The 16,115-nt window shown below is 49.2% G+C and overlaps 1 protein-coding gene across 1 annotated transcript; it reads right to left on the bottom strand.

Annotated features, from left to right (window-relative positions):
- Positions 1-901: 901 nt before the first annotated feature.
- Positions 902-15,913, bottom strand: ELAC2 (elaC ribonuclease Z 2). Its single transcript, XM_050908568.1, has 24 exons — positions 15,714-15,913; positions 15,584-15,634; positions 15,431-15,501; positions 14,620-14,684; positions 13,893-13,950; positions 13,300-13,368; positions 12,617-12,772; positions 12,057-12,115; positions 11,289-11,347; positions 11,128-11,200; positions 9,949-10,061; positions 9,198-9,296; positions 8,258-8,396; positions 8,094-8,179; positions 6,898-7,007; positions 6,008-6,104; positions 5,438-5,576; positions 4,737-4,775; positions 4,465-4,574; positions 3,897-3,996; positions 3,696-3,816; positions 3,418-3,496; positions 2,479-2,623; positions 902-1,761 (listed from the first exon to the last, which is right to left on the bottom strand). The coding sequence occupies exons 1-24, from the start codon at positions 15,902-15,904 to the stop codon at positions 1,519-1,521; spliced, it is 2,472 nt and encodes an 823-aa protein (XP_050764525.1). The 5' UTR covers positions 15,905-15,913; the 3' UTR covers positions 902-1,518.
- Positions 15,914-16,115: the final 202 nt, after the last annotated feature.

The raw sequence follows: 16,115 nt of genomic DNA on the forward strand, positions 1-16,115 counted from the left end.
CATTTTAATACCTTTATGTGAGAAGTGGTTCATCATTTTCTGAATAAAAGACCCTCCTTTACTTCTACGACAAGCAGCACAGGGATCCTGTGCCGTCCAGGGGCTGCTTGCCTACCGCAGCAGTAACCATGCCCTCCCCAGGCACCCCAACGTGATCCTATTTACACCTGCGCAGGAACAAGTACTTGCTTAGTCTTTCCCCAGTCCCCTGCTATTCTTAAAAGCCCAGCAGACCTTTTTCACAGTACCCAGCTGTGTCAATTACCCAGTTTCTGCTTTCAACAAGCATAATATTAAAGTGCAGCTAATTGACAAAAGATGCTCTGCTGCCAGTTTGTGTCTTAATTTCCCATCACCTTAAAATGAAGTCTTAAATCTTTAATATGTGCTGGTATCATTTGCTGAGCAGCGCTTGGGGGCTCGGTGCCTTTGAGTTGCCTCTGAAAATGAACTCCTTAATTGAAACAGCGCAGAGTTCCCCCTCCTGCTTCCAAACACATGCAGTTACAGCACTGGTAAGGGAAGAAGCAAAGCTGACCCACAGAAAGCCTCGAAAACACTCCTTTTAACCACAGACCTTCCCCAGACAGCTTTCCTGTCCCCTGCATCCAGAACTGGAATCTGCTCAAGAAAACTCTCAGTTGTCTGTTCCAGAGCCATTCAAAAGCTACCCCCAGTAGCTCCAACTGACAAGTACAGCTCCTGTCTGTAGGGTAACGGAGGCAGATATGATTTTGCTGGCACAAAACATAGCCAGAACAGCATCAGGGTGAGATCTTGGTCTTTACACCAATGCTGTAATGCAGAAACAGCCAGCCGAGGTCATTCTCTGGAGCAATTCAGGTATTTGTTTTCCCTCACTAAGTCCTCATTAGCGATCCAGACAAAACACAGCCTCCTGTATGATGTCGAGTGGTTTATTCAGATTCTAAATAACGGTTTTGGAAAACTGATCTTATGAAAAAAATCTGCTGAGAAAACCAAAATAAAATGGGAACACAGCAGCATTCACATCCCTAACTTAACCTAAAAATTAATTGGGTCCCATTTTATTGTGAAATTTCCTCCTATGATCTGGGTTCTGATACCTAGTTACATTCCTCATAACCCAGAGACCTGCCCGCCTGATTCTGGCGAATCCACGGCCCCTCAAGGGCTTCTCAAACCTGATCTCTTGCAAAGGTCACAACTGCTGCTGTTACACTATCAATAGCTTGTAGCATAAAACCAAAAATTAAAACAGTTCAGAGAGAAGAACTTTTGGCTAAAAGAAAAATGACACATGGACTGGTGAGACCCAGGAACAGGAACTGTGGGGGCAGATACCGTCGCCGCAAGGACTCGTGCCGCTAACAGCATGCTCGGTAGCTTCAGCCCACGGAGATCTACCGATGACCAAGCAAACCCAGACGCTGAGGCCAGCCCCTTTTTCCATGGTGCCTGCGGCACTGGGCACTCCCGAGGCCTGCAGAGAGCAAGGCACCTCTTACAGAGCAGAGCATTCTCCATCTTTTTCTTTCAGTTTACTGTTTTAAGCTTCTTGTTTGGCAGTTCCTGATGGTTCTTGGCTTGTTTCCGTTTCTGGCATGGTGCTTCCTTGTTCTCACCACCAGCCAGTTTGTCCAAGACTATAGCGGTCTCCTTCAGAAGCCGCATCTCCCGTTTTTCCTTCCGCTCCTCCATTTCTACTATGTCATCCGCAAACAAAGCCTTCAGAGGCGGGATCAGCTTCGGGATGGTCGCAAAGTCACCAAAACGTACCTGAAATGCATCAAGTACAGGAGCACCTGTGTGAGAATTGCTTTTTGTTTTCCTTCCTCCCTCCCCGTCTTTCGCCTGTTCAGATGGCAGCACACCGCCTCCTCCTCTGTGCAGCACCCAGCACCGGGCAGCCCTAACCACGCTGACGATTTTCAGCCGTGTTGACACTAGCGGGCTGCTGTCATCATCTGAAGATGATGACAGCAGTCAGTCCACAGATCCATATGCCAAGTTATTTACATTTTCTTCACAAGAAATGATGTGGACACTGTACAAGTTTTGATTGATTAGTGAGCTATTCTCACTGCTACGACTGCGTTCAATCCAATGGCAGCACCTTTTGGCTCCTGGACATCTTTTGCAGAGAGCCATTAAAGCAGCACACCAACTGAGAAGGGAGTAGGAATGGAAGCAAAATTTGGTTTTCAGCTGGGAGTAGCATGCACAGAATAGAGGTGACAGGAGGCAAGAACCCAGTATGTTAAGAGCAGACTTCTGTTCTCAAGAGCCATCAGTACCTGTCTCGCTCTGTGCCACCGTTTCCTCACGTTAGTGAGGTCTGCTGCCAGCAGTAAAAGGAGCTGTTTCAGAGGAGACTACTCTTCAGAAGGAGATAGTGTATCGATATATTACAAGTGGAGAATTTAATTCACAAGCAGCCATCCCAAAATAACACAGAAACCTTTCCCACCGCCTGGCTCAAAGCTCCCCACTTACCCTCATGTGATCGAATGCAATTCCAACCTTCTCACTGAAGTCTTCACTGAACAGCGGGATCTTGGCGTATCTCTGACTGAAGTGATTGAGCATGATGAATTCTGCATTCATCTTCATCCCAGTCTGAATCGCCTGGGAGGTTGTGCTGCAAAAGGAACAGGAACACGGCGCCGCGTGCCCTGGTCACACACAGGTTGGCTAGTACTGCCCCTGCAAGGTGGCAGGGCGGGCTGCTTTGCATCTAAGCTCACATCACACCAACAGCCAACACCAGGTACTACCTAACACTTGCTCAGCACAAGGTGTCCCTGCTCTTTGCTGGCATGCCCAGGCTCTTCTTCTGACAACCTGCACTGGTGGCAAGTCTCTGACTTCCAAACAACTCGGAGTGCAGGAAAGCAGCTGTCATGACTTGGAGCTCTGCATTTAAGAGCTCCACAAACTGGGGACAGGGGCTTATTCAAATACCTGTCCCAGGGGTGCCAGCAAGTCCAGCTCTCTTGCAGTGTAACTCACACGTAATTCTGAGAAGCTGCTCCCAGGTCTCCCCGCTTTTGCTGGGGGCAGCACTCTGTATCACTGGCTGCAGCACTCAGTTTGAATTGCGTGGTTAGCTGCAGGGGTAAGATGACTCTTCTACCTTCTAAGCTTAGTCCTAAAATGTAATCAAGCAGAGGGCCTTTCCTTTGGGCTAGTCTATTTGTAGAGTTACTACCATCTACTTAAAAGCTTTCCCCTTTTCTCTTTGGGGATGTTCAGAGCAGCTGTGAGGGTTACAGAGCCAGTGCAATGAGCAACACACCATTTTTAGTGCTGAAGAACTCTACGCACACCAGAACCATCTACAGGACTTGGGCCCTTCACCACCAGCTCCAAGGACAAAACCCAGCTCAGCATCTTTGCCTTCCTAATAGCGATCGACAGCGGAACACACCCCACCTGTGTGTCTTCTCTATAGCTTCTTTTTCCATGCCATCTTCCAATGTTGCTTCATGGATCAGCAGGGTAGCATTTTTACCTGTGTAAATAATCATATATCCAATCTTCAGTTGAATATAGACTAGTTCAACCGCCTACATGAACTCTCATTTCCCCCCCTTAGCCCCTCGTTGTGTTGCAGGCATACCACCAAGGGTTTGGGGGTGCCCGCTTTGGATACTAACAGTTCGAGACCTTTCTCCAAGAGATTCTTCAAGCAGAGGGTTTTTGTCACCTACCCATTTGTACTAAGGCCATGCAGGGCATTGTGTCACCAGAATAGACTACTTTCCAGCCAGATTTGTGGATCATTGAACATGCAAAAGCATTTTTACAGTGCTGGACTTCACAAGTCTGAAACTGAACAAGGATACAAGCGTTAGACCTCAGGTTCCCTCTTGCCCCTCACAGCAACTGACCCTGCCAGCTCGTGAGCTTACCTCAGCCAAGTCGTAGTTCTCTAACAGAGAACTGACAAACCATTTGGCTTTAGGTTTGATGTTCTCACAGCCTTTCACAAGAGACTGGGAAGTAATCATTCTGTGAGGGAGGGGAGAAGAGAGAACTAAGGACAGGTACAAAGTAAAACCTGATCTTCTCTGTAAGCAGCCTATTTCTCCTATTTCTCCTTCTCAGTTCAGCACCTTACAAACAAGACGTTTTTGTGCACCCATCAGTTTTTCCCCTTGCTTTCACTATCCAGTGCCCCAGTAACCCATCCAACCGCTTCTTCCCCACTGTCAAATACTCCCTCTTCCAGGAATCTTTTTTCACTTGCCCAACTCTCTTTCCTAAGGAAAAGGAAAGCCTGCATGTAAGCCTCTATTAAGTAGCACAACTGAGTAACAAACCCTATCCTCCCCTTTGCAAACTGCACATCCCAATTCTACACACAGTGGAAGCACTCCATCACCTTCAACAAAGGGGTGGGGGGAATGGATGACAGTAGTTTGCCTTGAATAAGGACCCAGCAAGGACGTTTCTCCACATACCACACAGAACACTCACTTGATGTCTCCAAGAATCTCTTCACAGTGGTTGTGGTACTCGTGTAGCCAAGGCATGATCTGTTCAGGTGCTACCAGAAACAGAGGGCTGAAAGCCTGACCCAGGGCTGCCTGGAAAAGCAAAGGCAGGGAGAAAAAAATCAGTACTAGGTATACACCAAATCAGAGAGAAGAAATACCTAGGGAAATCATGGTGCTTTTCCACTACTCAGAAGTTCCCCTCCCCTCACTGCAAGGCAAGTTCAGGAGCGGTGAAACAACACTACTACTTACAAAAGCTCTCCGCCTCTCCATCAGGATGTTCAACAACCCCTGCAAAGGGAATAAACAAGACAGCAAGCTGTAGTCAGAAATATCTGAGGTGTAAGTGGCAACAGTGCTACCGCAGCTCAGCAAGCTGCAGTTTTTGGAAAACCTATAGTCAGAAATATACGATTACTGCTTTTCCAGTAACTGCAACTTGCTGAGCTGCTGTAATGCTGTCACTGCTTATGCCCCAAGCTGGTGGCCAGCAGCCCACAACACAAGCCCCTCAGCCCTGCCCAGTGCTGCTGTGTCTGCTCCCAAAAGAAGAGTGGAGAGCAGAAAGTCTCTACCCAACATCTCAGACCCAGTGTGGTTTCCAGACACAAGACAGCAGACCAGCAAACAGCCTGCCCTGATCAGGCCCAATCTAGAACAGACCAACTGGTCCTTCTGTGACTATTTATTGCAAAGCACTGAAGGAAGCTGGGTTGGACACTGCTAAAAAAATACAACTCTGGCTGATCCCAGCAAGTCTGCAGGGACCCCTAACAGGAAGGGAGATGAGATTAGAAACACAGACAGATTCAGTAGTGCCTGGGGAATGCAGAGGGGAAGTGCAGCCCCAACAGCAGGGCAGCCTACATTCATCAGCTGCAGCTACGTCTGAATCCCAAACAGCAGAGCACGTCTGCACAGAACCCCTTCTCCCTCCAACACACTCAACCTACCGAATGATGATCAGTATGCATGTGAGACACAAACACAGCTACTATGTTACACAGCACTTGGTCAACTTGCTCTCCATAGTGGCGACAGAGCTGTCCAAACGTTCCTTCTCCACAGTCCAAGAGCAGGGATCGGGTAGAGCTGGCAAGACGAGTGACAAAGACATTTAGCAGCCACTGTATGAGCTCTGACCAGGGCCCATTCAGGGAGGGAGGTCTTTTGGGTTGGAAGGCAGAGAGCTCTCAGTGCTCTACACCTCTAAATGCTACTCCAGTCCTACTAGCCAAGGCTTTAGAAAGACTGTTCTGTCTGCAGAGCTCATTCTGGTCTTGTGTTGATGCTGAACACACCCGTGGGGCAGATGGTAAAATGAATGAAGACATTAAATGTTTGGCTTTACAGGTGGCTCTCAAGTCTTCCCCACCCACAGAGACAGGTGCCTCAAACTGAAGTCCTACAGATGCCACAATAGTGGCACTCTCCCCGTGTCATCAACACACTGGTCAAAACAGCCCTTGGGAAACACCCGCTTGAGACACTGAGCCTCTCCAAGCAGAATGCATGACACTTACCTGGTATTTACCAGCGTGGAACTGACATTTCGGATTTTCATTGGAATTGCAGATCCCGTTCCCAAGAACACAATTTCAGGATAAGCACCCACATTTCCTGGAGAAAACAGACAACAAGGATTTGTAAGTAAGTGTTATCCACATACTGCCCAGTCAGACACCATTTAGTTCAACTCCAGAGTCTACATGTCCAGTATGTTCATTTTTGCCTCCCTCAGCCTCTGGCTTTCCTACAGCAGCAAGGTTTACAAGGGAAGACAGAACAAGCACCACCAAGAAAACACATCACAGTGCATAACTGCATATCCAAAGGCGGGCAAACAAGGACTCTTGCTCATTACCCATGACAGAGCTGGCAGTTCAAAAGGGACCCGACTCCTGTTCTATGGTGCCCTGACTCTCCCCGGAATCAGGATCCAGACAGTGAGTGAGCGGTGCTGTGTCGTACCATGAAAGCCTCACTGCCAACAGGACAACTGAAATTCAGAGGAGAGTGCCCCACAGGGAGCTGGTACTAGAGCAAGACTTCTCCCAGACATAGGGACTCGCACTGTGGCTGCTATCACAGCATTCAACACGAGCAGAGCTCTGGTCAGCTCAGAGAAATAACACACGGGCGTTTTGTCTCTAATTGCCCCCAACAGTGCTCAATCCCCAAACCTAGCAGCTTTAAAAAAAACGGAAGCACAAGACTGTGTAAATCCAACTGAAATGAGCTAACTCAGTTTGCGCTAAGCCTGGCCTCTGCACAGCTCCAGGAAGACTTAAGAGCACCTCTCAGGCAGCAGGAAAACTGCATGTTCACAGCTTTGTCTGGGCTCTAAAGCAGTGGGTCACCAAGACCTCCTACTTCCCATTACACTGATGCAAGAGAAGTTGCTGATCCTTACCTGGTACAGCAGACAGGCTCTCTTTGCACTCCTTCACACGAGTCTGGAAGTCAGGGAGATCCAAGGCTTCACTAACAAATGCGTCGTGATCACAGACAGTCACAGCATCCCTGAAAGAACAGGCCATGTATCAGGATGGGGCAGGGTAGGAACTGAAAAGACAGCTCTTTTCAGTAGTTGGCAAATTACTGTGCTGTGTTTTGGCACAGCAAATTACTCTGCCAAAACAGCCTTACAACAGCGGGTCAAATGCTCCTTTCAAGTTCCATTTTGAGGGGCGGGGGAAGATACATCCATGACTGTGGTGTGCGCCAAAAAGGCCTGGTTGGGCTGAGCCATGCCACAGAAATAATCATTCCACCAAACTGGAGAAGCTCCTGGAACAGCACCACGCTCCCCTGCGCTGCCCAGACCCAGAGAGCTGCCAGACACTAGAGGGCACTGCAAGGCAGCACGGAGACTCCCGGAAGAGGAACCACCACCCAGAAGGGCTCCAGGCACCACTCAAAAGCATCAGGGACCGGTGTCCTGGTCCTGCATCAGAGCACGTGCAGCACTACAGGCCTTCAGACACCTTAAGCAGAGAAAGTTAAACTCTTCTTGACATCTGGGTCCTCCTATTCTGCCCAACAGAGCCAGAAATTCGAGCCACGGCAGCTGGCATCCCCTTGCACCCCATGGTACCCTGCCCTTAAGATCCTCATTGAGCAGCTTCACCTACTTGCCCACAAAGCAAGCACCAGTGGAGAAGTCTGCAACTGTTTAACCACCTGGGGCTTTCCGCTCTGACACCATTTGAAGACCGAGAAAGCCTGGTAAGACTTTCACTGGGTCCCCCAGAAAGTCCCTCCCTGCCGCCATCTGCTCTGCCACAGCCATGGCTGGGTGCACAGCACATGAGATCAAAGCAAAGGACAGAGGAGCACATGAGGCTACAAGAGCGAGGGACAGAAACACCACTCCAAACCACTGGCCAGGTGGTGTTTTCAGTGGTTCACTCATCTGCATCGTACACCTTGACTGAGACTTTCAGGGCCCTCAAGACACAGTTGATAGCTTGGCAGCTACCCCAGCACGGCCGCCAGTAAGAATCTGCAAAGGATGCCAACACACCGTCCTCCCTCAGCACAGACTCACACTGAAAAGCTGCTTCAAGCCAACACCCAAAAACTGGTAAGTCAAAGATTCCCACCAACCTCTGCCACTCCTGTTGCGGTCTGAAGTGGTATTTCAAGAGGCACTCTCCTCGCACAATGGGCACGCTACACACAGCCTCTTCTTCCTACAGTGAGAAGAGTGATGTTAAACACATTCTTTGCTTTGGGGCATGAGGTACACAGGCAAGCAGGGCCTGGCCTACCTTGCTCTGGTAGGTGGTGAGCAGAGGGAAGATCTCTGGGTGGATGAGGTTCAGCTGAGTTTGGATCTTGTAGCTGCGTGGGTTGTGCACCGCGGAGGAGTTTTCGTTGAGCACCAAGTGCTGAGTTCCAGGTCCAAATCTGTAAAAGGACAATAAAATGCACAACAGCTTCAGCCCCACGTTAGAGTTGGGCATATGTGCACACCTGAGCCATTAGCTAAAATCCTATCTGAGCCAGCAGAGCCCTGCTGTCAGCCCACAGCTATTTCTACTCTGGTGTCCTGGTTTCTGCTGGGATGGAGTTAATTTTCTTCTTAGTAGATGGTACAGTACTGTGTTTTGGATTTAGTGTGAGAATAATGTTGATAACATGCTGATGTTTTAGTTGTTGCTAAGTAGCACTTATCCTAAGTTAAGGATTTTCAGTTTCCCATGCTCTGCCAGCAAGCAGGTGTGCAAGAAGCTGGGAGGGAGCAGAGCCGGGGCACCTGACCTGAACTAGCCAAAGGGATATTCCAGACGACAGGACGCCATGCCCAGTATATAAATGGTGGGGAGTTGGCTGGGAGGGGCAGATCGCTGCTCGGGCATCGGTCAGCGGGTGATGAGCAATTGCATTGTGTATCACTTGTCTTGTCTTGGGTTTTATTTCTCTTTTGTTATATTGCTTTTCATTATTATCATATTTTTATTATTATTATTGTTAGTATTACATTTTCTCTTACTTTAGTATTAAACTGCTCTTATCTCAACCCACGAGTTTTACTTTTTTTTCCCAATCCTCCTCCCCATCCAACTGGGAGAGGGAGTGGTGAGCAGCTGTGTGGTGCTTAGCTGCTGGCTGTGGTTAAACAACAACATCTGGGAAAAACATTTGCACCATAAGAACACGCTGCTGCCCAACGGTGACATGAAACCAAGTAATCAGAAGATCGCATACCTTTCCAGCCATTGCTGGTAGCGGCTGTCTTGAAGCACCGACTCTGGAGTCATGTGAATAACCAAGGCCACCTGGTTCTCAGGAAGTCCTTCCTGGTACCTGGGGCACATTCAAATACAGAAAGAATACCTGCGCTTCAGTCCTCCATCACCTTGGCCTCCCTTCCCCTCTCCCGTCTCGGTGCTACCAGAGATGCCCCCCCCCGAAGCAGGCAGAGCACAGATCCTAAAAGCACAGCCCAGGAGCTCTAGGCTCCACATCGCAGCAGGCACAAGGCTCCACGAGGCTCAAGCCCGCCATTTGTTGACACCTCCACCCTCCCCTCCAGGGCAGTCCCTCTCCTCCAAGAGCAACAACATCTGCAAAGCCTTTCAGAAGCCTAACATGCTTCTGCACAAGGCCTACAGAGACGTTCCATGCAGTCCAGGCTTCCACCGCACAGGGAAGCGGCAGTCTCTACATTGCTCCCCAGCAGGACACCAGGGCACGTTTCCTTCTCTGGAGGCCCCTGAGGGAAGTCAGGCCTGTGACAGTTACAGAACCCCACAGGTCCTGCGCAGGCCTGCTGTTCCTAAAAGGCTCAAAATGCACTAGCAGTCCTTTCTTGCATCTCTAGCTCCTTAACAGAGCCAAACAGCTCAGACATCAGCCACCAGAACCAACACATCTAGAATAGAACAAGAACTTCTCCTTGGCAAAGCTCAGCACAGACGTCTTCCCCCACACACTCCAGGTCACCCAGCCCTGCTACCTTCGGAAGGTCTCGTTTTCACAGACGGCATCCACAAAGCCCTCATGAGGACACTCCAGCACAATGAACACTGGGCCAGGATCAGTAGGGGTGCACAGTTCTTCAGGAAAAAGCTGCAGGCAGATACACAAAGATCACACCACGATCAAGCTATACACGCAGCCCTTCTCGCGTTATTGTGTCTGACTCTTTCGGCAGCTGTTCTATCAGCCAGCCCCCAGCAGGCAGCTCCAAGCCGGCGCTCTCAATGCTCAGCAAATCCAGCCTGTGCAGTTCTTGTTCCCTTTCTGCTCTCATTACACAAGTTTGCACTTTGTTGTGTAACAACAAACCCCAGCCCTGGTCTCAGAGCAAACCACAACCTAAGGTAAGGAAGGGAATTTTAGCAGCTTCTAGGTTCCCACAGCAGATTCAGATGGTAGCAAAAGCATGCTTAACAAAAAAAGGCTTTGTGAAATTCTTATGACACAAAGATGTGTCAATCCTATCTACCAGGTTAGGATCTTCGCTTACAGATCATGTGGGACATCGCCAGAGCTAGCTCTGCCTCTCACTTCAGACTAGTGTTTGAGAGATTAAGACCCTGCATACAGGAACCATTGAACTTCTTTTGGTCTAAGAGGTGCAAAGAGAGGAAGGAGGGAGTGATAGCTACACAGGCATTCAAACCCCAGATTTAAAACATGCAGGGATTAACTCCACTAGTTCACTCCTAGACCTGTATCAGCTTTGGGAAGGGGAGATGAAGCAGCTCTGACAAATAGCAGACATACAGCCATACTCACAAATGAATTCATTTCAGAGCGTACTTCCCTAATCACACCCCTGCAACGGCCCCAGACGTGCCCCCCACAGGAGCCACGTTCAGCAACAACTTGGGGCTGGAACAGGGACCAGTCGCTAACCGAAAGTAGCCACTCAAAGCTCAAACACAGCAAAACCCACGCCAACCTCTTAGCAGGGATGAGAGGGAATAGGCAGACAACCATCATCCACCCTTGCCTCAAGAATGGGTGTAAAAAAACAACCAAACAAAACAAAACAAAAAGAAAACCCACAAAACATGTCCCAGTACTTATTGGTAGGCAAAACATTCTGCACAAAAAGATTGTCACCCTGGGAGCCCTGTGAAGGAGGGAGGATGGCAAAGCCACAGAAGAAAGCACAGATACGTCTTACCTCTCTGCCTTCAAAAGTGATGCTCTCCCCATTTTTGAGAGCTGTAATTATGGGAAGAATGGCTGGAGTTCCCCTGAAAACAAGGCCACAGAAGTATTTAGCTTGCCAACATCAACATGCCTGGTGCTGCCCCATCCCCCAGGCTGGGATCTTGTACTCACACTGGCAGGCCCATCTCCTGTGCTTTAGCTGCTAGGAATTTTCCCTTCTTTGGGTGAATCTGAAAAGAGTTAAATAAAAGAGAATTATCAGCCAAATAAAGAGGGCCAGGAAACAAGATCCACATATTTCCAGTTTAAGTGTTTCTCCACGAGCCAAGGGAATTTTTTTTTTTTCTTTGCAATTCCACAGCCACTAGTCTAATTTATCCCCAAAAAGCTTTTACTAGAGTTTCTGGTTTCCAAGATCACGCTGCTGCTTCTTGCTCCCTTCTTTAGCCAAGTAAGCAGGACAGACTTCCCTACTCTAAGCATTAAGCAAGAATGGAACCTGTATACTCTTAACTGGCTGCTCTATAAAGAACACTTCTAAAAAAAGTCTCTAGTTTTTACACATTCCTACTCATGCTACAGTTACTCTGACCTTTGAGTAGAATCACAAAATAGCTTCAAAGTCCTGCTTGAAAATGCTATCTCCAGTTAAATCTTTTTAGCGAGATGAAATGTCCTAAGGACATTAGGCAGCATTTCTTTACCGAGAGGGTGGTCAAACACTGGAACAGGCTTCCTAGAGAGGTGGCTGATGCCCAGTGCCTGTCAGTGTTTAAGAGGCATTTGGACAATGCCCTTAATAACATGCTTTAACTTTTGGTCAGCCCTGAAGTGGTCAGGCAGTTGGACTAGATGATTGTTGTAGGTCCCTTCCAACTGAAATACTCTATTCTATATTCCATTCTACACTGATTTAGAGATCTTTGTGTCCAAGCTTACTTTACAAAGAAAAGCCATCACCAGATCAGGACGCCTGCTTGCAAACTTCTGTTCGCCACCTGTAAAAGAAAGCAAAACTACTCAGAACCATCACTATCATTTTTGTTAAAGCCAACACATGTCAATGTTTGCTAAAGCATTAACAGGAACAACATCATCCAGCCAACTTGGAGCCCAGCAGCAAAACGTTACAAGCACGTAAGGCCAGAGAGCCCACAGTTTCAGCTACAAGAAACCAAAATAAAACCCAAGACTGAAAAATAATCAACACCGACATCCATTTGTAATTAAATAACAAAGGCTGGAGCACCCACTCCAGACAAGGGCAAACTACTACAGGGACTAATCACACCCGAAGTAGGAATCACATCCAATTTCTAAGCCTTATTAGTTCTGCATCAACTTCCAAAGTACCAGAACTCATTCTGCTCCATGTAATCCTCCAGCTGAGCTTCGCTACTGACCTCACTTCCAGAGAGCAAATGGCTCGGAGGACAAACGCATATACTTAACTTGGCATTATTTCATTAACATTAAAAAGGTCATTCCATTTTTTTCACCTGTTTTCTTTGGGCTTTCTTTTTCCTTGGCCTCCTCCAAGCTTTGCTGTGCAGCTCTTGGGGATCCAGGCCCTGTGTCCCCTTTAGGGCTATTTCCACCTTGGGCTGATGCTCCAGGACTCTGAGGCAACGTACTTTCAGCAGCTAGTGGTTTTCCTGTCCCAAATCCAATAACACCAGACAAAGATCACTCAATCAAAAGGGACAGATAAGAAAAGCGTGAGTAGCATTCCCTCTTCCATGACAGTCATGTTTAAACTGCATCAGAATACAGAGCTCTTCCCTTCAGTCTGACTTGCGCTTGCATACCCTAGTCACTTATTTCAGGAGCCATCCGTCATCCATGTCCTTCGGATTCTCTCAAAACTGCTAAACTCCGTCAAGTCTGTGCCTGTACTCTAAGTATCACAGTTTCCAGCAGCAAGAAAACTCAGCTGGCTAAGAAAGCCAAATCCAGTGATGTTTCACATGTCGTTCTATACACCCACACCTAAAGGAACAAACCAAGGCCCTGACTCAGCAGGTCTTGTTTCTTTGAAAGAGATCCTTCTCCTGAGAAAAACATGCAAATTAATAAACCTCTCCTTACTCAGGCTGGCAAACAGAAGCCGCTCCTTTAACCACCTTAAGCATCTTTACTGAACAAGGGCTTCTCCTGTCTGACTACAGTGTCACATGCTCACCTGTAAGAGGTATTTGGTAGACTGTCATCGTCTCGTCCTTATACTCAGGCTCTGTGTGCAGCTGCACAGCTGGAAAGAGATCAGAACCCGGCATTAACAAGTTCATAAGAAGAGATTAATACTCTACAAGAATTTAAATCAGGAAAATATCTCTTTTCTTTCTTAAACAAAACCTGCTAACGTCCCCCTTCCCCTTCTCTGCCCAACTGCAAAGATCAATGAATAATTAAAGCTCTTAGAATTCCATCGTCCACAAAAAGTAGTCCATGATACCACAGTAAGCAAGTTCACTGGCAGACTCTGGAAGCAAATTGCCTTTACAGTGCTTTACAACCAAATGCTGTCTACCAGTCAGGCAGACTGGCAGCGGCCCACCAAAAACAGAGCTGGAAACACTGTTTTTCTTCCAGTCAGTTCTTGTGATGGATTTGAACAGTGTATCAGATCAAAACAAACGGTTAAAACTTTCTCTGAGTGGATCTAAACCAGAGGCATTTATTCTAAGGTTGTTACTGTTCAACGCAACCTTGGCTACCGCTGAAACAAAAAGAAGTTACAGGTTCATATTCGCTACACAGCACTGACCTACATACCTAAATCCATCCTTTTTAGGGGCCCAGGAAAGAGTCGAATCGCTTTCAAGTAGTTTTGCTGGAAAAGAGACAGTGTATCAGCAGGCAGCGCCCAAGCAGTGCAATTACAAGCACCACTTTCAGGAGTTACAGTTACTTCCAGTGAGGTCAAAGGCTCAAAGCCCAGTCAGGCAAAAACCGGGCAGCACACAGCCAGCCAGAAAGCACTGGGCAGGTGTCCCACCTCCGGTGGGCATTACTCATTTAGAAAGAGAAAGGAAAATAAAGAACCACTCTTTCCACCCCCTCCATCAATATAATTAGTCAGCAGATATCGCAAGGAAATAAAACAATGCTGAGGATTCGACATTTTCAGCCTAGACATGGCATTAGGCTGACAAGGATCGCATTAAGCACGAGATCAGAGACCAAGTTTCTATTAAAAGAAAATGGGGAGGGAGCAGACAGGAGAACAAAGGATGCCCTTTTTCCAAAACATGATTTACCAGAATATTAGCTGACAAGACAGTTTTAAGGAGCAGAAGTCTGATGCTGTCCTGTGCGTAACTGGAGAGATTTGCTTTTTAAAGCCAGCCCTTCTGACAGAACCCTCAAGCTGACACTAACTCAGACCAGCATTTTACACCTGTACGATGATTCACTCCTTTGATACCAGCTCTCCCAATTCCAAGGTAAGCTTTGACATTTGAAGGGTTTGCTCTGCCTTCTGCCAGCTTCCCCGACTTACCAGCTTTGGTGGCCCTAGGAAAACACATCTTTGAAGCCCCATAGCCTTCAACGTGAGAATCATACCTAAAAGAAAGCAGAGAAACAGCTTTATCACAGCCCCACTAACCGCTGGTAGATCACACAAGAAAGATCCCTCTCAGCGCCCAGAAGTGCTGGGCCTTTCCATGAAGGCCAGAACTGAACTCTGATCGAAATTCAACTTTGCCTCAGCTTTGTGGCAGTTTCAACAAGCCACTTATCTCTGCAGATGAAGAAAATATCTACAAATCTTGATAGTCACAATTTGGAGCAAGTTACTCGAACAGATCGTTCATCTCCTCCTTTGTTGGAGATTTCCAGAACTTTAATGGACAAGATCCTAAACAATTTGTTCTAATCTCACCCTGCTTTGAGGACAGGGGTGGGCCAGAAACCTTTGTAGGTCCCTTTGAACTCAAATTAGTCTGACTCATGAACAGCTCCCTGCCCGGCAATGCAACACTGGTAATGCCTTCTACTCCAGAAGATTTTGGGAAGATAAAGCCACGCATGGCGGGGAGGCAGTGCCTCTTCCACCACGTGTTCACAGGCACTGTTGCAGAGACCACATTGCAGCTGGAAGCACCGCAGAGCCCCACGTGCAACCCAGCCGCCCTGACAGCGCTTCTCCTCTCTCCGCCGCTACATAAAAGACCCCACGCACCACCCGTCGGGCAGCTTGCAAAGCAACCACCTCCGGCCTAGACAACTCTTGCCTATGGCTGGACCTTGTAAGAGGAACCAGTGCCAGGCTGCCACCGGGGCACCCAGCCAGCCCCCCCCCCACTCACCTGGCAGCCCACCGACGTTGGCCCAGGCCACCCGGCTGAGGAAGATGCTGTCCAGGTGGGAGATCTTCAGCCTGAGGGGCGAGATGGGGGTGGGTGGGGGTTAGCAGGCACCGATGCGGCCCCGGGGCGGCCCCCCCGGTTGCCCCCACTTACTTGTGCTCCTGCATGGCCCGCTGCGTGCCCTCGCCGCAGTTGAAGAGATACCTGAGGGGAAGGGGCGTCAGGGCAGGCCTGGACGGGGCGCCCCGGCCCCGGCGGGGCCTCCCCGCGGCCTCGCACTCACCGGTTGAACTCGGAGAAGACGTAGACGGCGGCGCCCGCGTCGCGGCTCCCGGCCGCCACCACCTGCACGTAGACGGTGTTGGGCCCGGCCAGGCCCGTGCCCGCGCTCCGCCGCCGCTCGCGGGCCCACACGTGCCGCGGCACGTCCTTGGGCCGCCGCGCCGGCCGCGCCGCCGAGGAGCCCTCGGCCATGGCCCTGCCCGCCGCCAGCCGCCGCGCCAGGCCGAAGACCGGCGACGGCGACAGCGCCCGCGCCAGGACCCACATCCGCGCGCCTCCCCCCGCCCCCGCCGCGCGCCACCCGCCGCCAATAGGCGCGCAGCAGCTTCAGCGGCTCCCCTCGCCATGTGATGCACCTCAGCCAATGAGAAGCGAGAGGCCGCTCCAGCCGACCCGCCCCTGA

This window comes from Gymnogyps californianus, chromosome 19, assembly GCF_018139145.2.
Source record: "Gymnogyps californianus isolate 813 chromosome 19, ASM1813914v2, whole genome shotgun sequence".
NCBI classification, from domain to species: Eukaryota; Metazoa; Chordata; class Aves; order Accipitriformes; family Cathartidae; genus Gymnogyps; species Gymnogyps californianus.